At 39.6% G+C, this 23,020-nt stretch overlaps 1 protein-coding gene across 7 annotated transcripts in view; it reads left to right on the plus strand.

Moving 5' to 3' along the window:
• The window catches only part of RFX1 (regulatory factor X1), a 70,619-nt gene that overhangs the window by 13,221 nt on the left and 34,378 nt on the right, over positions 1–23,020 (plus strand). For 4 of the 7 annotated variants that reach the window (XM_089486791.1, XM_089486783.1, XM_089486818.1 and 1 more), the window contains exons 2-5: positions 2,717–3,058; positions 12,944–13,053; positions 14,103–14,186; positions 21,152–21,244. In XM_089486791.1, coding sequence (XP_089342917.1) covers positions 2,764–3,058; positions 12,944–13,053; positions 14,103–14,186; positions 21,152–21,244 — 582 coding nt within the window. In that variant the 5' untranslated portion in view covers positions 2,717–2,763. The remainder of the gene's footprint in view (positions 1–2,716; positions 3,059–12,943; positions 13,054–14,102; positions 14,187–21,151; positions 21,245–23,020) is intronic. The other 3 variants (XM_089486797.1, XM_089486804.1, XM_089486811.1) reach the window with 2 other exon arrangements.

Raw genomic sequence — 23,020 nt, forward strand, 5'->3', positions numbered from 1 at the left:
ATTTGGCAGCTAGGGAAGTGGATGAAACTTTAATCATTTTGCCTTCTAAAGAAAGATATGATTTAGGACTCATATGCTTGACCTTCATATTTCTGCATTAATTAGAAAGCAATGGATTATGTTTGATTTGCATGCAATATAACATTGTAGAAGTGCTATGAACCTATTAAAGCTTATAGAACATCTCCAGTGCAGAACGGTGCTACTCAAAGTGGTGTCCCATGGACCAGTTCCAGCCCATGAATCATTGACTTCTGGTCCACAGAAGTTTCCAGGAAAGAAAGAAATAGCTGTAGCCAGTGGAGAATATAAATATGATATTGTTTGCTGACACATTACAAAAATAAATGAAGTTTAAGGGATGAGGGTAGCATGCAGGCACTGCACACCCTACTTGCCCACTCTGTCCAGAATGAGTGACTGAATAGAGCTTTAGATGTTTAAGAAGCAGCCAGTCTTAGTCCACTGCAGGAAACATTATCCCCAATAGTATTATGTTTGCTGTTGAACCTCTAACAAGAGATGGCTTGTTTACATTCACTGACTACTAGGAAGCTGCTCCATGCCCTCACCTTTTTCTATCACCCAAAACTTGTATGGCCTGTCATTGATCTGTCCATTGTTAGAGTGTAAGAATAGCTTTATGCAAGCGTCATCTGATCTACAGTTGTGCTTAACAGATGTCAGAGAGGACATCTATGGGTCAATAATGTTACAATATAATGCTATCTTCTTCTCATTTACATGCTACCTTTTTTGCTCTCCACCTAACAAATGTAATGTTTTAAGTGTGTCAGGATGGGCCAGGGGTCTGCGAGTCACACTGTTGTTACTCAGTGTGAGCCAAAAGTTTGCCCTAAAACATCTGTAACACTCTTGGGGTGGACAAGCTGTCAGAAAACACGATCTAGCATTTCTGATTTCCTCCTTGGGGATTACAAGTAATCTCTGAGTTTCCCAGAACAGTCTGAAAACCAGAGGTGTACAACATAATACTGTAAACGTCATCTAATTTTCAGCCTTCAGTGTATCAATAAGGATGTTTTGCATGTTTCCCCCCTCTTCTCTAGTTAACAACTATGACTGTAAATTATAGAGTCATAGAATGAAGTAACTGAGGCTGTTGGGTTTGGTAGATAGTTTACCAGTGAGAGGAAGGAGCCCAGGTAGATTTTACTTTCTGGATTGTTAAATGGTGGCAAATCATCCCAGAGAAAGAGTTGCTTTGGGAGAAAGTGTTTGTGTTTTTAATTTTATTTTCCATCTTTACCAGTTAGTAAATTGCAGCAGTTAGTAAATTGTTCCTCCTTGTTACCTGGAGTGTAGCAATTTACCTTTTGTCTGTACCTTTGCATCCCTGTTGCTAAGTAAAAAATCTGGTCCTGCTGGATTTCCTTTCTCCTCTTGAAAGTATCACCTCCCTTGCTTTGAACATTCGTTGAGCCTTTTGAAGGAATCGGATACTGATGCTGGTTGCCTTGGTTTTGAGTGCTGCACCGTTTGTAACATTCCAGTTAAATGAATGTTTTGACCTGAAGAGAATAGAAAACATTGACCACTTAAGATGTTTTGAAAATTGTGGTACTTTGTGGTTCAGCCAGTACAGTATTGTAAAGAAGTTGTCAGAAGGCTGTTGTCTGATCTATTAGCCCATACTGTTGCTCTCTCCTTCCAAATTGAAATGATAGATGATTGTACACAGAATTCCCAGTTACTGTGAGGGTAGTTACTTTCCCTAGACTGGCATTTCATATATACCCAGCCTACTTGAAGACCCAGCTGTTTCTCACTCAAGATGAATGCTACATTAGAAGGCTGGAATTAGCAACTGTGGAACTTATTTTTGTAATTGTGCATGTATATGTATATGCCTTATAATCCAAGGCTATTTTGAAAGCACTGTATGTTTTTTGTAGAAGTGCAAAATTAAGTTAGTACAAGTCAGTAAGGGGTCAATATCTTGGAGGTATCTAGTTTTGCTAGTTCCTCTTCTCAGCACAATGCCAGAAACTAATACCTACAAGGCAACCCATGTGTGATGTAGCAGTGTGAGCCCAGGACTATAGGAGAACAAGGTCTGATTCTGCTCACCCAGGGAAAGCCAGTGGGTGATCTTGAGCAAGTTGCACTCTCTCAGCCTCAGAGGAAGGCAATGGCAAATCCCCTATGAATAAATCTTACCAAGAAAGCTCCATCATAGGGTTTCCATAAGTTGGAATCAACTTGAAGGCAAACAGCAAGAAATACCTCCCCAAAAAAGCAGTGAGGTGCTCTGGGATTTGCTCATTTCACTTTAGCTGGTCTAGGGACTGCTGTGCAGCTTATCCTGGTCCTCTCTGTCATAGCTCTTGTGAATGGGATCTGTAGGGCACCAAAAGAATAATTTCAGAAGTGTGTTTATTTTGCAAATGAGAAGGAGTGTGGAAATGTGCCTACTGCAGTCATGTAGGATACATCTGGATAAATACAAAATATTGTGTTCTGGGCTGTCAGATTTCCTGGCTGATCTTCCACATGACATAATCAGAGTACCTGCTGCTATTTGTTTCTGTAATTGACTGCAATTAGGTGTTAAACAAGGTATGTTATTAAGTCAGTGCTCAGTGAATAGAACTGTAGGAAGATCTTTCTGTCTGTGGAATACTTTATAATTGATTAATTATTTTTCTTTCTTTTCTGTTCTATTTGTTTTTCCTCTTTTTTTCTTCAACGAAAGGAAGCAAAAAAAAAGCCTTATTTATTATCATTTTCCCCACTGTTGGCATGGCAACACAGGCGTACGTTACAGAATTACAGGCAGCCCAACAACAGTCACAACAGCAACAACAGTCACAGCAACAGCCAGCAGCAACGGCAGCCACGGCAGCACCTGTGGTGGTGGCGGCGGCGGCAGCAGCTCAGCAACAGTATGTGGCGGAATTGCAAGGTGCGCAGCAGCAACAGCCCACGCCGAAACAGTATGTCTCAGAAATCCCGCCTCCCCAGACGCAGGCTCCACCCACTGGACAACAAACCCCAACGCCAGCCCCACAGCAGTACATTGTAGTGACTGTCTCAGGTAAGTGTGCTGTAGGGCAAGTGTGGACAGGGAGGAAGAGGAAGAGTTTTGATTTCTGGATGGGTGAAGTGCCCCTTTTCCAGCCTTCAAGGAAAGCAGTCTGTGAAAATACAATGTTTCTGAGTATTTCTTCCCATAATAATAATAAATGGAGAATAGGAAAGAGTCCAATCACCAGTGGTCACCTGATTTAGGAGTATTAGCAATTCCTCGACAACCTTTAAGGGACATTGCATCCCTAAAATATGTTTGTTTGTTATTGTTTTGAAAAGTCTCACGAACAATGATCCTGTGTCTTTTTAAGCAATTTGTTTAAATGCTGCACTATATAATGGGAAATCGTCTGTTAAATCAGCTTTTGCATGAGTCATATCCCATTGCTTCTTGGCCTATTCACACTTGGGGGTAAAATCTTTATTGCTCAATGGCAGTTATCTGATGTATCCAGGTCCCCATAGTCCTAAGAACACTCTATTGGAATTGTTCTGTTGTAACATTTGAGCAGATGAGAACTGCACAGCCTGTGAGCTGAGGACTACATGCAGGGTCCTAGGTCCTTACCTGTGCTCCTCTCCTATGAGTGTCCTGACTACCCTGCTGCTGCCAAATCTCTGCCTCCACTTTACACAGATTGCTCTTTTCTGGCCACATCACTGGGGGAGGGATGGATAAAAGCACACTCCCAGAAAACATTGTATGTTTTACCACTCTTCCCCATTGTGGAAATAGCAATTTATATGAAAATCATTGGTGGCAGGGGAGTTGGATGGGGTGAAGATATATGTCTTTATATGCCTTCCCTCTGATATTCTGGAAAGAGCAATGTGTAAGAAGAACAGAGCAGTCTGTACCAGGATGTCTAAGGGAAGGAATGGAAAGCCATATCTTCATCCCCCACTCCCTTACCACCAATGATCCTCATATAGATTGTTATTTTCCTTCTGTGGGAGGCTGGTAGAAGGCTCTGCATTTCCCTTCAGCAAGGAAAGAGGATCATGCACGTGTGCACATGATGTGCAGTCCTGGGGCCTAAAAAGGTTATGCTTCCCTTATGTGAGCCTTCTTGTGCAAAAACAGGATTTGGGCAAGACAACTTCACATGTATTTTAATATATAACCCATTTCATGCTGTAGGCTTAAAATGAGTAATTAGTAATGGATTTAAACAGAAATCTCCAAAACAAGGTATACCTGACCATAAGATTAAACCTGGCCCTTAAACCAGTCCTGATACAAAAAGCTGTCTCTGTCACCACAAAAGATCAATTGTCAAGCCCAGCTGTTGGATGAGTCTTCAGCAGAAGAGTATTTCCTAGTTCTCTAGCAGCCACATAGAACAGCTCTTTCCAACTGTCCTTCCTTTCTGTCCAAGCAGGAACACCTTTAGGTCTGTAATAGTTTGTAGCATTCAATCTCTTTGGTGCAGCAATCATAGTGATTTGTTGGCTGAGCATGATTAGTGAAAGAAAAATGAGCCACAATAGTCTAATCTGGGACTCTTGTATAGATCTATAAAGGAGGACAGAGTCCTAGCTACTTTTCAGAGAGAGATTTATTTTATTTTTTAAAAATTGAGATGTGTTTCCTGAGTTGGAGTTGACAAAGAGTCTAGCTGAATTCTTTGTGGTTCCTGCATCAACAATGACAATTTGCATTTAGAACATAGATGTGGTGATGAGAATAGAACCCAGCTTAGTCTTCTACAGTAGGACATTGCTGTCACTAATCAGATTTTTGTGCTAGTTACTGAATTTATCTACACATCTTTATAGTTCTTCTGCATTATTTGTCTGTATCCAGTCTATATGAACTCTTCAGAGCTATGCATAGGCCTACTGTTTAAAGGTGAGATTCTAACTAAATATGACTTCAATGGGAGAGAATGTTGTCTAGACTTAGTACATTAATGATACTAGAAAATGCTTAGCTTTACCTGGGTTGTTCCACAAATGCTCATTAATTGCTGAGCTGCATGTATTGCTACTGCATACTGCACTGAGCTTTCCACAGCTTTGCTTTTGCTATAGGTACACAAAGAGATTAGTTTAAGCCGGAAATTCTGCACAGTCATTTTCACTGAATTTTTAAATGTTTTTTTTTAAATGTTGAACATTATTAATGCTCTCCTTGATTTGCATAGCTCCCAACATTTGCTTTTGAATTCTTTCAGCTTAAGACTGTGCATACTTAAGCTTTGAACCATGCTGTTGTACAAGGGTTTCTTTTTGTTTCTTAGCTTGCTTGAGTTGGCCTAAGATATTATGCAGCCCAGACTTCAAATGCATTTCCACCGACATTGACCTGGGGGTATAGTCCACTGAGAAAGACTCCTGCATAAGCCTCATTGAAAGAAATGGAAGCTGTACAAGAGCTGGGGGAGTTTTTCTGTATCTTGAAAAAGGCAAAGAGCCAGATAGAATTTCTCCTGTCTTTGCTAGTGTAATGCAGCACTTCATTTGGCCTGAAATATTATCCAGAGAAACCTGGCCTGCCTCTGATTCTAATCAGGTAGCTCTTAAGCTGCTGAGTGGAGCTGTTTGATTTGTGTTGTGGCTGGAAGTTTTACCTGAGAGCTTCGATTTTTCTTCCTCTTAGCCAATGGCAGAACTGACAGTGTTCATCTTTGCAGTAGTGTGTCCTATTGATGACAGAGTGAATGTATGTAGACCATGGTGAATTTTTCCTTTACCCAAATAAGAACCCACCCCAGTACCCATTCTCCTTATTATAACAGGTGCAGTATGGACTGGAAGGGGATGGTTGTGTCTCAGGGAAACTGATCAGGACTCCTCATGAGAAGTGCTTGATTTGTTGAGCCTACTGGCACTGAGGCCCATGTCCAACTTTTGGTGCCACGGCTTCGTCCTAGATAAGGGAGATTACCTCTAAGCATGTGCAGAGTACAGATTAGGCTTCCAGATAAGAAGGTGTCTAGAAGACTATTACTTATGGTAGCATCTGATTTCCTATAAACTCATTCCCTGTCTCGCCTTTTGATCTTTTGCCATGCTTGCATTTTCCACATCTCTTTAGACGTTATCCCTTCCAGGTAGGCCTCTGTTTGTTTTAAGCACTGTCCCTTGTATTGTTATTTTCCTATGTCAATAAAACTGGACAAGAAGACTGGTGAAAAATGGAGCAGAGAGGCCATAATTCAGTCACATAACAGACACTTTGCATACGGAGTATGATATGGAGTTCATAGGTTCAGTCTCTGCCAGTCAGAGCAGGCAAATATACGTAGTCTAGATGGACCTATTTCACTCTAAGATAGTTTCATATAGTCAACCAATGGAGTGGAAAAATATTGGATCTCTCTTCTGGGAAGCAGCCATGGCTCAGTAGAAGATCTTGCTTTGTGTGATTTTTAGCATCTCCAGTGAATAATTGTGTGTGCGTGTGCCTTAAATCACCTGTTCACTTATGGTGACCCTATGAATTTCATAGGATTTTCTTAAACAAGGAATAATAAAAGTTGAATTTGCCAGTTGCTTTATCTGAAATGTAGCACACAGCATCAGCAAATACTAACCAGTTCTGACCCTACTTAGCTTCCAAGATCAGATGGGATCTGGTGACTTTAAAAAACCCTCTGCCAATGTTTTTTTTTTTTTTTGGGGGGGTGTTAATCTTTATTCTCAGACATCACAATGTTTCTTTGTCCCTGAGTCTTGAATCGAGGAAACTATATGATTCTATTCTTGTGGAAAGCAGCAAACCCAAACTGTTTTCCTCCTTTTACCTTTCTGGCATGTATGCATGTAGTATATGTGAATTTGTTCACTTTCAAAAATCAGTCTTCAGCCATCTTAAGATGTCCTTTTCAGTGTGCTGTTATCGCAGTCATGACCATTTTAAAAATCTTCAGTGCTGGTGTAAAGTGTGTTGAACGAAATCAGGGATAATAAAAGGTTAAGGTGGTATTGCCTCCTGCTGATGCAGGGCTAAGCAAGGTTTTGAGTTACATTGCACCCTGATCCAGCAAATGGAAGAGGCAGCTAATTTTCGGCAGTGCTTGGGAGTGGAGGGGTGGGATGAGATATCTGCCATTTTAAAATTTGCTCTAGAAGGAGTCCAGTTCTGTTGCTTCATGTACTCTACCTTTATTTATTTATTTATTTATTTATAGGGGGGTATCGTTTTCCTAAATGCATCATTGTTTCATCTGGATATTCAGAAAGTTCATTCTAGTTACATCATTACCTTCTTTCTTTGCTGTTTGCCATCCAAGCACTATACAAACACATCTGAAGAGACCAGAAGAGTGGGTTTTGTAATCCTAGTTAGTTTCTTTTTTGTTTCATGGTAGAAAAAAAAAGGCCCAGTGTCTTGACAGTTAGGTTTTCTTCATTTAAGTGGAATTGAATTTTCAGTCCTACATTCTCCTGAATAAAGTTACTGTGATTGCTTTTGGGAGAGAGGTTACATTTCTGGTTAAGTGATGTCCTTTAACCGAGTTGCTAAACTCGGTTAAAGGGAATCAGTAGATGTTACCTTATTAAAGCATTCATGCTTGGAGGTGAAGTGCTAGCTAATTGGAATCAGTCTGTGCTGATGCAGACATTGATTTGAGGACTATATTTTGCTTACTGCTCTTTGGATGTGGGGAGGAAAAGCTTTTTTTTTTAGCAGAGCTGCAGGATTCTTGGAGCATGAAGTCCAGTTTGTGAAAGCTAAAATATTCTAGAAGGACCAGCTTTATTTTCAGATAACAAGTTGTGTAAGGAAATAGAAAAAGGATCTTTGGATGCATGTAGTGAGCTTGTCCATCTGAACTTTCCTGGCCTGAGTACAACTTCCATACATTAGCCCGGGGGAGGTAGGGAATCAAAAAATAAACCACTAGATGAGCATCCAGGAAATTATGTTTTGAAAAACATGTAGAAATGCTTGGAATCATGAAATTTTATAAGATTGTAGTATTTATTTATTTATTTATTGTATTTATACCCCACTCTTCAGACATGCTCTCAGAGTGACTTACAAATTGGTAATTAGACAATTCCCTGCCCTCCGGCTGACTATATAGACATGAAATACAAGGAAGGGGATGGCAATGGGGGAAGGGATCAAGCCCAGCAGATACTGGTGGTTTTTCTCTCCCTCTAAGGCCAAGGCAATGGCAGTTGGGATAGATGGAGGGCCTTTATTCTGACCCTGGGATAGGCATGGTGGAGTTATGCCTGCCTCTTATTCTGTCCCTTTGAGGCCAGGGCAACGGCAGTTGGATTAGAGGGAAGGCCAGAAAGCCACCAGTACCTTAAACAAAGAGCACCTCCCCTTTCCCCAGCCACTCCATCTGCAAATGAGGATAATAATACAGTATTGACTTTACAGAGTTGTTGAAAGGATTTTTGAGATGATGAATATTGTTGTTGTTACTGACTGCCTTCGATTCAACCTCAACTAATGGTGAGTGTGGATGAGGCAACTCCAAGTCTCCCTATCTTCAAACACTCTGCTCAGGTCCTACAGGTTCAGGCCTCGTGACCTCCCTAATTCAGTCTGTCTGGCGTGATCTTCCTCTCTTTCTACTGTCTTCTACCTTTCCCTAGCATTATTGCCTTTTTTAATGAGCCATTTCTCCTCATGATATGGCCAAAGTACAATAGCCTCAGTTCAGTCATTTTGGCTTCCAGGGAGAGTTCAGGCTTGATCTAATCTAAAAACCATTTGTTTGCCTTTTTGGCTGCCCATGGTATTCTCAGCACTCTTCTCCAGCACCACATCTCAAATGAGTTGATTTCCTTTCTATCTGCTTCCTTCACTATTTAGCTCTCACATCCATACATGGTGATGGGGAATACCATGGTTTGGACAATCTTTGGTGTATAGTTGTATATCTTTACACTTTAGGATCTTACTTAATTCTTTCATAGCTGCCCTTCTCATTCCTAGTCTTCTTATTTCTTGGCTGCAGTCTCCATTCTGATTAGTGTTTGGTTGTATAGGAAACCTTCCATTATTTCAGTTTCCTTGTCATCTCAGATGTAATCATGTAGGTCTCCTGTGATCATTATTTTTGTTTTCTTAACGTTCACCATTTAGCCTACTTTAGCACTTCTTTGATTTTCTTTAGCAATTTTTCCAAGTCATTTTTGTTTTCTTAGTTTGTTGAGAGTAGTGTAAATGCATTAAGAGCTATTTAAATGTCAAGTATTATCCCTCCCTTCTGTTGCTCCCTCTCTTTCCATTTTGGCTTAGATCTCTGGTACTGGAAGACCCTGAGACTTCATGGGTACCAGGAGTGGGTAAAAGGAACCCTGATGAGAATTGGTTAGATGAGCAGTTTTCATGAGGTCTTTAGAGGAAAATGAACAGAGGTAGTCCCAGAGGGCTCAGTTTCCCCAGGATTACTTTGACTTGTTTCGAAGCACAGTTAAGGTGGGTGTACTTGCACAGATCTTGCTCTTCTTCTCTGGTTTGAGTAGAGTTGTCATCACTGGTCTTCCATAGTCTCATAAATCATGTTGTAATTGTAAATTGGTCCTTTCAATATACAGGTAATTTTTTTTCTAGTGCCCAATGGGGCTATAGAGTAGAAAGCTAGCTAGCCAGATAATAATTATTTGCCTTGAGATGTAGTGGCATGGTAGTGGAAGAAAAGCGGTTGCTGAGAGTTTTGCTGGCCTCATTGATTGGCTTCTTGGTGATGACTAGAATAATGAAATCTAGTCATTGATAACTGACAGAATATTTGGAGGCTAATATACATTTCATGCAGTCTGGTGAAAGTTGTATTCACTCTCCCAGTTCACCAGCAGTGTTACAGATAGGAGGGCTTTGTGGAGTGTAAAATTCAGTCTTTGTAAACTGAAGTTGGCTAGTAGGCCCAGCCCTCTCTTCTGTTTATTTCTGGTTGCCTGTTCTACAGTCCATCTTTTCTGTTCTTTCATCCTCCCATTTAGCCTGATATTATGTATTTGCATGCCTTGGAGAAGAGAAACTGTTACCTGAAGACTTGCCTCTTTCTTGGTCAGATGTATGTAGGAAGGTTAAATGTTTTTGTATTTTTAAGGCAAAGATATTTACTGCAACAGTGTGGGTATCTCTAGCCTAGTACTCAAGGCCCTCTGGTATTAGAGACATTGGAATATTTGTCTGTCTGTCTCTCCATCTCAGAAAAGGATTTTCACCAATTACTAAGGCAAGGTTAGCTTTGTGAACATGGATTTGAAGGTGATGGGTCTTTCAATAAACTAAATTGAATCAAGCTGCCTTGTAGGCTTCTGTCCCTGAGATGTTTGGAGTGCAGCTTGGTAGTTCTTGATTCAGCCATGTTACATAATTTTTATCAGTTATCAGTGCCACTCATTCTTCATGTTACAGGACCCTCAGCTTTTCAAGGGAGCTGTTTTGAAAGCCTGTATACGATACTGCATTTTCTAAGAACACAAACAAATTTGCAGCCCTAATACCGGTGGCCCAGAGTGACTTTCCCTGCTCTTTCTCCCCCTTCCCACTGAGCATGTCAAATGAGACAGTCATGAAACGTGAACTCCTGCTTCGTGATTACAATCAGGTGAACAGCCGGCATCCGCCACCCCATCCTGAGAAGAACAGAAGGGTGTACCTACTATGATGCGAATGTTTATTCGAAACCAACCTGGCTGGAGCTTTGGTAGGAACTAGTGGGGATTAGCTGGCCAAGGTTCCACTTTATAAAAGCCTTGCCTGTTTCATTTTCAAGGAAAGGAACAACTGGGGCTGGAACTGTTTCAGTAACTTCACCATGTATTATGATTGCCTTTATGCAATGCCTTTTGACCGTAAGTACTCACAGAGGGATTGCTGCTTTGGACCTGCCAGCCTGTGTCAGAGATAGCATTTTCCCAAGCCACCTGCTGTCTTTGCTTTCTTGCAAATCTCTTGTGGTCCGTGGAATTACAACAGAGAAGAATCAAGCTCTATCAAAGAAGGAAATGTTTCAGATCAGCACCTGAACACCAAGGACTCAGGATTCTGCTCTCAACATAGGAAGATTTTTGATTGGCTAGGTTGCTGCTTGGCCTATATGCCCCAACCTTGCTTTGGGGGAAGAGATTCATCTTCTTTCTAGGACTGTTGGTGAAAAATAGAAGGGGAGAAAGATGTATTTCTAGAAAAAACAGAAAACATTGCAGGGGTAAAATTCAGGGACATAGCCATGTTAGTCTGGGATATCAACATTCAAAGGGGATCTTGTAGTACCGTTGAGACTGAGTGAAAGACACTGTAACATAAGCTTTCATAGACGTCATCTACTTTGTCACAGTTTTTTTATTAAATTAAACTAAAGCATGATAATGTCTTCAGCTGTGGATTAGATGCTGTGAGTTCATGTAGGAGATGACGTAGTTGAGCATGGAAGTAGGGAAGTTAATCTGCCTGCAGGAGGGATGATCATATTTCTTTTCACGACATCCAAAAACAAGGGAAGACGTGTGTTGTTGTGGTGGATATAGGAATCATATAATGAATTGTTTTGGCTTTTTTCCCTGTGCAGTCAATGCTGTTTATAAAATGGTGGGAGTGAATAGCCTTTGAGGTATTTGGTTTTCTCTTTGTTGCTTTTGAGAGAAAGCTATATGAGTGTTCCTGCTCACTGTAGTAGAATTAGAGTGTGTTCACTCTCTGAAGTAATGAAATAAAAATGCAAAGAAGTCCTCAAAATGGCAGTGTAGCATTTGGTCAGAGAGGGGAGGATTATGCCACTTATCACTAGCAATATGATAGACAGTGTTCATTATCCTTCCATGCAGGACTCCCAATCCCAGTGTGTGTGATAGTCTAAAGAGCAAGTAAGGGTGGTGATGCATTTTCTCAGCTACCATTCTGTACACACTTTGCTTATGAGTAAACCTTGTTGGGTCTTTCATCTGAGGAATATACTGTTACTGGCCAAAGACTGCAGGTTGTGTGCTGAGAAAAGTGGTATCTAACTGAAGCACTACCTTAAGGACCAAAGCATTTCCCCAGCAAAGCTATCCTGTGTTTTAGGGGCAATAGCATTGGCAAATGGACAGTCTGGGTTATTATGGCCCAAAATCCCATATGATAATATGAAGGCTGCTAATTGTTACATTTGAAGGTCCTAAATTTATTTCCACTTTGGGAAAGCTGAACTTTTTTTGCATGTTGAACTGTGAGGCATTACCTCTTTTCATGACTCTGGTCAAGGCCCAGACAGTTACTAATGGTCTTGTTCTCAAACTCTTGGATAGGTCATATTCCATAGAAGTGTAGTCAGTGAAATGGTATTCTTGCTCCAGTGCCCCAGATTGCATTTCCCTCCAAACCAAGGGCTCACCTGTCTGCACAGTTGTTTAGGGTAGCAGTTGCTTGGAGCAGTGGCGTTTCTAGGGGCAATAGCATTGGCAAATGGACAGTCTGGGTTATTATAGCCCAAAATCCTATATGGTATTATGAAGGCTGCTAGGGCAAAAGAAAATCACAGATTTTATGCTATAGCTGTTTGGGGTTGCAAAAGGGCTTGTGTTTGCCCTCAACAGAAAGCTTATAGCAGAGTTTGGAAAAGGTACATTTTGGTAAAGTTACTATGTCTACCACAATTCCCCCTCTGACCATGCTGGCTGGAGGAGGGGGATTTTGGGATTTGAGGTCCAAAGTGTAATTTTTGCAAGTCCTTATAGGATTCTGGGTTTCTTCGCCTCCTGTTGTTTGTATTCTTATAATAAAAATCTGAGTGATAAGAGACTTGAACTCCAAGTGCCAGAGCTGCTCAGTGTTCTCCCCACACCCTTCCCTCCCCTACCTCCCAGCCTAGTCTTGTGCTCTATCCAGTTTGCTTTGCTTTTGAGATCTGAGATCTGTATTCAGCGGGGGGCGGTTGAGTCATTTCCTTGGGCTGCTATTTTAAATGCTTTCTCTTCTGCTTCTCTACAGAAAGCTCCATGAGGCCCAGTGACACAGTTTCAGAATCCAGTCCAGGTTCCACAGCCACACAGTCAGGGGTACCGACTCAGGTGGTCCAGCAAGTCCAGGCTACTCAGCAGGTATGTAATTCAACTAGGCTTCTGCCATTCATGTGACAGGAGGTGAATTAGTCATGATGCTTAATCATGGCAATGTTGACACTTGGGAGAAATACAAAGAGTTTTCCATAAATTTATCATCGATGTGAATCATCAGTGATATCAATGAGAGGAAACAGAGCTTTAGACTTGGTATGCCAAAGCTTCGAATCCAACTATTACTCCTCTGTTTTTCTACTATCTGATCCTGACTTTTTCATAAATGGCAGATGTATATTAATTAGTAATAATAAATACACTGTAGTAAAATGGTAACAAGGCAGTTCATCACCATCACATGAATCATCAGACTACTAAACTGATAGAACATAAAATATATTTGATTAAAACACTTTCCTAAATTCCCATGAAAGTGTGCAATAAACTAAGCATTTTAATGTATTAAAAAAAGGAAAATATAAAATGAAATATTTACCAGATATTGCTGTGATAATATAAGTTTTTATTTTGGAGTTAGAGTCAGTACATTTCTACTGATCCAACTCCATCCAGAGCTGCTTCAGATTCTGAATTTATGACTCTGACTCCAGCTGCACAGCCCTGTGAGGAGGTGTGAACCAGATTATATTCATGGGTTCCAACATGAGGGTTTGGGAGACTGGATTTTGGAATCATTTTGTTGTTAGGCAGCAGAAGAGAAAATTCTCCTGTAATCTGTCCTTAGCTATATTGTCCAGAGTTTGGAGGAATGGAAGGCAGAGCAAAAGACCTGAGAGCAGGGTGCCAAGGCCATTCCCACCTATAAGAAATACCGTGCCTGACAGTAAGGTTAGAAACTAGGAGTGTCTGAAAATGTTCATTAGTAATCAAGATCAAAACTTCTCCAACCAGCGGGGCTCAGTTGCCCCTCCTCAAATGTAAATATCAGTTTTTCAAAAGGTTTATAATGAACCTTGCCATCTTGGATGTGGAGTGCCACGTGAAAGTGGCTCAGGTGCTTTTGTGCAGGGTGGGGGCATTGCTATGAATGTTCTTGGGTTTCCTTGATCCCTGGCTCTTTTATTTGACAGAGGCTATTGGTCCAGGCCAGCGTGCAGACAAAGCCTGGAACAGTATCTCCACTACAACTTACAAGCGTGCAAGTACCTCAGCAGGTGAGTCTGTTCTTTTCCTGTGAAGCTGCTGCCAAGGCTGGGTGCAATTTAAAGCACCTTCCTCTGCCCACTAGCTTGTCATTTGGGTTGTATGTGGGTGTTACCTATATTTTCCTGTGTTTTAGCTAAAACACCTTACTGTCATTGTGAGTGGAGTAATTCAGGGCATCTATTCGACATGGTTTTCTTCAGTGAACCCAGTAAACTGTTTGTGGGGTGATGATAGTTATTTATTACACATTCCTTTGCAGAACTAAAATTACAGACATTCCCTTTGAGAGAGTCTTTTTTGGAAGGTTTTTAGAAGAAGGCCGGATAGTCACCCCCATATTTGGAAAACACCTTGATAATCTGTGTAGCACTTTTTCAGCTCTTTAGTAGTATCTGAACTTGTAGTGATCATATTGATTATTCTGAATGGCGGGAATCCTAGGATCACAGATTTATTGGCATATTCCATGGCTATCTGTTCAGTATATCTGAACAAAGGACATCTTATGCCTAACACAGTCCTGATAGTTGATAATTGAAGATAATGTATTGACTAATGTGTCCTTATAGTAAAGATTTCACAAAAATGATCTCTTGGGGAAATTAGGAAAATTACCTTCATTCATACAGTATTTTAGGATGGGGCTGACTGTTGTAGTTAAATTTTGGAAAAAATTTGGCCCCAGACGATTAATTGAATTTGGATGAGTTTAAGTTAAGTTAATCATGGCACAAGTCCCTAGGGTGCTTATTGCATTTCATTTAGATATTTGGGGTTTCAACTTGATATTATTTCTGAGGTTCTTCAGATACTTCAGTCCTCTGCCTATAGAAAGGCTAAGATAACATGGTTTACTCAATCTGTTAAGAAATTTAGTATTATTACATATAGAGCCAGCATGGTGTAATGGCTTGAGTGTTAGACTAGGACACTGGGAGACCAGGTTTCAAATTCTTGCTCAGCCTTGGAAACCTAGTGGGGTGATCTTGGGCAAGTCACATGGTCTCAGCTTCAGAGGAAGGCAAAGGCAAGCACACTCAGAACAAATTCCTCCAAGAAAATCCTGTGATAGATTTGCTTTAGGGTTACCATAGGTCAGAAATGACTTGAAGGCACACAACAAGAAACCATACTTATATTTCTGTATATGAGTTTTTTCTTTTAATTTCCTGCATGTGCTTCTGATGTAATTAATAGCTTAAGCATATGAAGGAGCTGCCTTAGTGTTAAGCATTAGATAATATTTTATTCAAGGAGAGTCTTCTGTAGAAATATGATTCACTGCCAGACGAGTTATTTTAAAAACATTGTCTTGTTGTTGATCTTTCCTCCTTGAGAGTTTACAGTCTCATCCAGATTTTGAAGGCTATATTTTCACAGATTTAATCTTGGTTATTAGCTTTGTGCACATCTGAACCCTACTTCTGTTAATGATTACCCTGAGAAGGACTGAGTTTGCCCCCCAACATTTATTTGTACTGTAACTGTTGCATTCCAGCTCTTTGATTTCTCTTCTGTGGTGCTCATGGATGGTGTCATGCACGAGGTAGTAGCAGCAATCATTATAGTTGTGCCTCTTCTAGATTAGCTAGTTAAATTCCAGCTGTGAATATATAGGACAGTGTGCTTGGGACATTTGGACCATACGAAGTAATAATGTGTTTAGTGTATGACATGAATGCTTGTCATTGTCTCCTAGTAATTACACATTTTTAAGTAGATTACCTTTTTTTCTACAATTGCCTGTAAAATGTCCATAACGTGTCAAAGCCATTATCTGATTATGCAGAAAATTAATGCCAGAGAGCAGGAGGGCCACTATATTAAATAGAAAACTTAGAAAGCATGATGACCAGTCCAAACATGGCTTATGTACTAGCAGAAGGAGAGAGAGAGAATATATACAGTTACAGAGTAATGCTGTGAGTGTAACACAGGCACCAACAAGATCTAGGTTCAAATTCTCCTTGTTTTCAAATTAATTTATTTCACTGGGCTATTGCAAGAGTAAAATGGCACAAAACATGTATGCAATTTCACTATGCACCTTGGACAAAATGCAGGAGATGAATGTTCCAGATCTATATTTCTAATGGTAAGATTTATACGATAAAATGGTCTTGCTAATATCCTTTAACAAATTACCATTAAAAAAAAATCTGTCCTTCTCCAGGGCAAAGTGACTAAAACTGAAAATGCATTTTAAAAATTTAAATTTTAAAATTAAAAATTTTAAAATTAAAAATTAAAAATTTTAGTGCATTAGGAATTTTTGATATAATGAAGTTGCCCCATAATACCATACATGCAGTGTCCCTGTAAAATTGAGGAGAATACATAGCACCAGAAACCTTTGATGTCGGTTCTCTGATATAGTTGCATCCTGTATGTCCTGATATGTGTGTGTGTTCACACATACACACACACATCCTGATATATTTGCATCCTAAAATACAAATATATACAACTCAGCACTAAAGTTAGAATCATACAAGCCATTGTTTTCTCCAGTCCCATGTATGGTATGTGGGAGCTGGACAGTTAAAAAAGAAGATAGGAAGACAATCAATTCATTTGAGATGTGGTGCTGGAGAAGAGTACAAAGGATTCCATGGAAAGCCAAAAAGACAAACAAAATGGGTCCTTGAACAAATCAAGCCTGAACTTTCCCTGGAAGCCAGAATGATAAAACTTAGGCTGTCGTACTTGGAGCACATCATGAGAAGGCATGAATCATTGGAAAAAAGAATAATGCTAGGAAGGATAGAAGGATGTAGAAAGAGAGGAAGGCCTTATGGTAGAGGAATGGATTCTTAAAGAGATCATGAGTATGAGTTGGCAGGCGTTGGGCAGAGCAGTGAAGCACAGCGGGTCTTGGAGATGTCTCATCAGCAGGGTCTCCATGGGTCAAGATTGATGCAAGGTCATTAACAACAACAACAAATAGGTAGAAAGCTCTGATATGATATCAGAAAGCAGAATATAACCCAAATTATAAGCACACTTAACTAGAAAATAAGTTCCATTGATCTCAGTAGAATGTCTCCTCAAGAATCTGTAACTTTCTGGTTTGCCTTAATAGCCAGCCATTGGAACAAAAAGTTTTTAACTTTTTGAAATTGTTTAATTGTTTTTTAAACTTCGTATTTTTAATGTTTTCTATTGTTTTAACTTGGACTGTTTTAGATTTTGTTAGCTGTCTTGAGTCCCTATATTGGGAGGAAGGTTGGATATAAATTTATTATTATTATTATTATTATTATTATTATTATTATTGCCTTCAACTGCACCTCTCCCACATGTCCTCTTTGAGTCATTATCTTACTTTGTGCTAGCAGTGAGAATTTTGAAAACACTGAGAGACTCAGTGTTTTTGATTTCCCACAAAGTTCATCACCAAAATAAGAGAATTACATCCTCCCCACAAACAATCTTGAAGGCTCATCACCAACCTTATGTCAGCCTTGAAAGTACAGTCGTCCCTTCTTATACACGGATTTCTTATACACAGATTCAAGCATCCACCATTTGAAAATGTTCAAAAAAGTATAAATTTCAAATATCAAACCTTGATTTTCCATTTTTTATAAGGAATACCATTTTGCTATGTCATTATATTTTATGAGACTTTGTTATCCACGAGGGATCTTGGAACCAAACCCCAGCATATAACAAGGGTCCATAGTAAATAGAATTCCTTTTCTGGGTATTCTGCAAAATGAGATGGGGGGGAGGGCTCATGGGCAAATTTCACTTACCTACTTACTTATTTACATACATAACTTTAGTTTTGTTCTGTCCAGTAGCTAATGCTATCTGGGCAGCTTATGAAATAAAGGTTAAAGCTATAAATATAGAAATATTTAACAATGTAAAATATAAGACACCCACAAAAAATACCAGATCAAAATAAAAGCAACAATAGAAAACAACAGAAGTGAAAAGCAGTATCATTCTGAAGGTTTATGCACATATTAGAAAACTTGTGGAAGGGGATATCATGTCAGGTGAAACCCTCCCAATTCTGTGCAATGTCCCCTGCCTCTGAATAAATGTGTTACAATCATACTTCATATTTCACATGCCACCAAGAGCTTCATGAAGTTAGGAAGCCCAGTAAATGCTACTGTGGTTCAAAGACTAGGAAACATTATATCTCCCCAAGCTTTGAAGTGGCCAGGGTTTAAAGCAAGCTTGAGAGAGAGCTTAATAGAAGTGGAAGTATCCTTTCTACTGGGATGTGTTTTGTAACTTTTGTGCCATCTATTTTACACCTCTTTGTATTAAATATTAACTATTAAGTAGGTTATTGAAACCTACTGCTAGATCCAGGCCTTTGCGTTATATTATGCAGACTAACTTACCTTGCAAATTAACTTATTATGGCTACACATCTTAGCATTTTGGATGTTAAGTCCAGATCTTATCTCTAAGACACTAAAATCTGTAAGCATAGCAAGTTAGATTTCATAGTATAACTTAAAAGTTATACTCAGAAAATTCCATTGATATAATCTTAAACTCACATTTGTGGGTGCTTAACTTCAAAGCAGGGACTGGCAGGTATCTCCAAAGGTGAGTAAAACAACAGTTTCATGCCATTAGTTTCAGTCTGAGAATACTTCTCAAATAACATGGTCCCAAGAGAATCTCCCTAAATTGTAGATTGTCCTAAATTCTCAGTAGTGGAAAGATGAATGGAAAATTAATCCAAGGCACATGGTAATAACAGTAGTGAAAAGCTTGCATGTATTTATTTAGCAAAGACAGAATTTACGTAACATTTAAAACTAGTGTGCATGGTGGTGGGAATTGAAACAGCCTTATGAATTCTCTGGCTACTGGGCTCCACAGAACAGATTTTTGTTTTAAATTGATGCAAGCACATATCCTAGAAAACAGAACCAACAAGAAAAAAATCAGCCTGAGATTTCTTTTACACCCTGTCCTCCAAAATTTCCCCCTTTGACATATAAAAGACAGCTTTTTGAATTTTTAAATTCTGCCTTTAATACCTATCAAATTTCCTTCTCTCTATATATATATAATTCCATTCTTATTCTATATTGACTATTGTTCAGTTTTGTTTGGTTTTTTGAGCTTCATGTTTTATATGATCATCAAAAAAGCTTTCCTAGACATCTTTTTTTATTTCTGATCTGTGCCCCTTTTTTCCCTCTGTTATAGAACATCTAGGCCTTATTTCTTTTCAAAGTGATGTGACAAGCCTTGTCTTTGCTAGTGCTGTTACTCTGAGTTCTGAGTAAGAAAAAAATTACACAACACTAAATTATATCTTGAGTTTTCTGCCTATCAAGAGAATAAGAATTCATCTGATACCCAAAAATGGGACCAACCAAGCAAGGAAAGACTGTTCTTCAGAACTGAAGAGAATTAATACAGAAGCCCAGTTATCAGGATCTTCTAATGTCAAGTTAGGGGTGAGGTAAAGCAAGGTAGAAAGAAAGCAAAACCATACGAAGCAGCATGAGCAGGCCTAAATTGTTTCTAAGGCCTGGAAGTGAGAGTAGTGACCTAAAACTGTTGTTTAAAAAATCAGTGGTTGTTAAAGTGATTTCTGTACTAGATTCAAGTGATCTATCTACAGATTCTTCCTTTTCTAGAGTGGTTGGTAGCCCTCTGCCTCATGTCCCTCAAGTTGGCAGTTGGAGGTCTGCTGCAGACCAGTCTTGATATCTTCAGTTTTAGGTACTTTACTTTTGTATTTAGGAAGAGCCAAGGTAACTAGACATCCTCCTTTTTTCAGGGCATGCCCTACATTTCAACCTTCTGCCCAGAATGAATTCCAAAACGTCCTCCATTCTGAGCCTGATAAAGAAGGCTGAATTTACATTTCTATGAGTGTTTTTAGCTTTTATTTAGTCATATTCTCCATTTTTCTTGAATATACTACATTTTTGCAGTTCTTTGCCCTCCGTTGTGGTGAGGACATCTGGTCACCTGGGAAGAGTCTGTTCTAGAACAGAAGTTTTTGGTCTGTCTATTATAAATCAAAGCAGTGCTTATGGAACAGACAAGATTTGATGATGCCTATTGGCTTAAATTGCTTTAATATACAGTCTTGGGGGGGGGTCTATTATCCATGATAATGAAAAAGTACTTTAGTTCACTGGGTGTAGAAGCAGAGTTGGGAAGTGTTGTCTTCATGCCTTGCATGCAAGCTTTACAGTGGCATCAGGTAACAGGGTATTGGACTGCATGAATCCCTGGTCAGATCCAGCAAGACTCTTATTTTAACCTTTTGCTATAAAAACTAGCGCAGCATAGTACATATTGACACGGCTATGTACATTCTTGTCTAGCCAAAGAAAATGGACTTTAGTGTTAAGTTTGTTGTACAATAGGATAGAGTCAGTCTAAGCTGTTACTCCGCTCAATAGTGTTCCATATCCTGTCTAGGTTTGTGTTTGTGTGAAAAGACCAGTGCTCGTGCAGACAGAGCCAACTCTTACTATAGAGCATGATGAAATTGGCTGTCTGATGGACTGGGATTTTGGGCAAGAGTTGGAAATGAGTAGGTTTGGCCCAAGGAGCTTCCTAGTCGGGTTGTTCTGTTAAAGCCCCACAGCCTTGATCAGAAGTTAACCAAGGTTATGGATGGTGCATTTGCACAGATCCTGCTCTTTCCAATGGGTTTACCTAGAATAAATTTATGATGGCTGTATCCTAAATCAGCAGATATGATTTTTAACTCAGGTACCAAAATGCCCTCTACCAGTCTGTATGTATGCCGTTTTGAAAGACATCAATGCCTCTATGAAGTGTTACCAGTGACAAGTGGTTTCTTTTGTAGTCTTCCATATGTGCAAACAGGCAGTGTACACTGATTAAATTGTCCCTCAGTAACCCATGGACGAGACTCACTTTTCAACAGCTGGTTCAACAGGGCATATTTCTCCTGGGGATTTGACAGTTAACCAGGGCTTACTTCTCTTGTGTCATCCTGTTTCAGCGGCTGGTGGTACAGAGTACTTCACAGGCTAGTAAAGGAGGACCAGTCGCGCTGGCCGTCCATGGCGTGCAGCAGGTCCACTCTTCGCCTGAGGTGGGTGGCCAGATGTGCAGACCTGGAAGGTTTGAGGAAAGCATGCTTTGATGTTCCATCCACTATGAGTCAACTGCACTATGGCCTTCACTGTGTCTCGTTGTTCACTTCTTCATCTGTCTGTCCCCTTCAATACTTGTTTGGTTACTTGCCTTGCCCATTACTTTACCAAACCCGTCAATCTTGTGGTGTTTCATCTAGCATTCTAATCAGAAGAGTAAGTGTTGCTTTTAAGAGTGGTGTTTCTGTGGCCCAGATGTTATGAAGATTTCAGTACTGAAGGACCATTTTGGGCCATGTCTGTTGAATTGAATTCACTTTACTTTTGCTACATCTGCTGTGCTCCTGAGTTTCAAAGGGTGCCACACAATGGTGGCCACCTAATCCGTAGAGATCAAATAGTAGATTAGGAGGACAAAATGATGGTTTAAGTCTTGTTTATAATCTTCAGTACTGTACTTTAAAAGTTAATATGTTCCTTTTTTATTTGTTCACCAAAAAAACATTGAACTAAGTAATAGCTGGAAAACATAGCTGAAGAGGAAGCTGGGTTAGTTTGGCAGATGGGATCAACTCTTGATAAACTAGTACACAACAACAACAACAACAATTTATTGAGTAGCCCAAGGGCCGTTTCAAAATGCTAGTAACATAATAAAAAAACAGTATCACACAGCTATATATAAAATGTAAATGTAGTGCACTAGGTGCAATAAATCTCCATACATTATAAATACATATGCATAACCTAAGCGTGCACCAGGACCAGAACATGCACTACTTGTATACAGCTTATATATATCTAAAAAGATATACAATATGTGCTAAAAGATATACTAATAAACAGATAAAATAAAATAGTTAACAATTAAACAGTAATCTGTAAAATAGTTACCATAGAAAGTAAAACAGAATTAAAATTGGAATTGAAATGGGAGGCAGAAGTAACATAAAATAACCGTCGACATACGTCAAATCTGTTCATCCCCCTTACAATTAACACCAATCATTCCCACATATCTAGATCTCAACAGCTTTATGAAGGAACCGAGCTGTGGCAATAGAGATTTTTGAATCTTGTCCACTCATAAAGTATGATGTTCTGATGTGGGTATCCCAGAATATTGTTCGTTTAATATAGGGATGAAGATATTGATCCCTTTCTACTTGGTACAAATTACATCTAAACAAAATGTGTGCTAGATCCTCAATTTCATGATCCCCACAAATACAAATTCGTTTGTTGTAAGGGATACCCTGGAATCTTCCATGTCTTACCATGGTATCAAGTTGGTCGAATCTTGCTCGGGTGAATGCCTCTCTGAGATGTTTAGGGATCTGTATTTTTAGATAAGATGGCATTTGAAAGGACCGTTTGTATTGGCTCAACCATTTACCATAAACTAGTACACATAGAGTCCTAGGTTGTGCTTTGTTTCTTTAGAAGCTTTACTTGCAGAACCCTGTTATGTGCTTCAAGAAGGTATGATCAGAGTTCTGTGGCCTGCGCCCAGGAGGGGTGTGTGTGTGTGTAGAATAAGAGAGAGAGAGAGAGATGCATAGAGGTGCTTATGGTACCCAAAGACAAAATACCTCTACCTCATATATCCTCATTATTCTGTAAGATTTTGTAGGTGTATTACTACAGTACTCAGCAGAGAGTGCAGGATTCATGACCCTGGCTTTCCACTTATGATCTGGACAGAGGAAAGTGGGGTAAACAATAAGCAGCTTTCCTTCATCTCCTGCCTGACATTTTTCCAGCTGCCTTTGCCC

Source organism: Sceloporus occidentalis, unplaced genomic scaffold (assembly GCF_023333645.1).
Source record: "Sceloporus occidentalis isolate IW3139 unplaced genomic scaffold, rSceOcc1.0.p SCAF_1, whole genome shotgun sequence".
In the NCBI taxonomy this organism is placed as follows: Eukaryota; Metazoa; Chordata; class Lepidosauria; order Squamata; family Phrynosomatidae; genus Sceloporus; species Sceloporus occidentalis.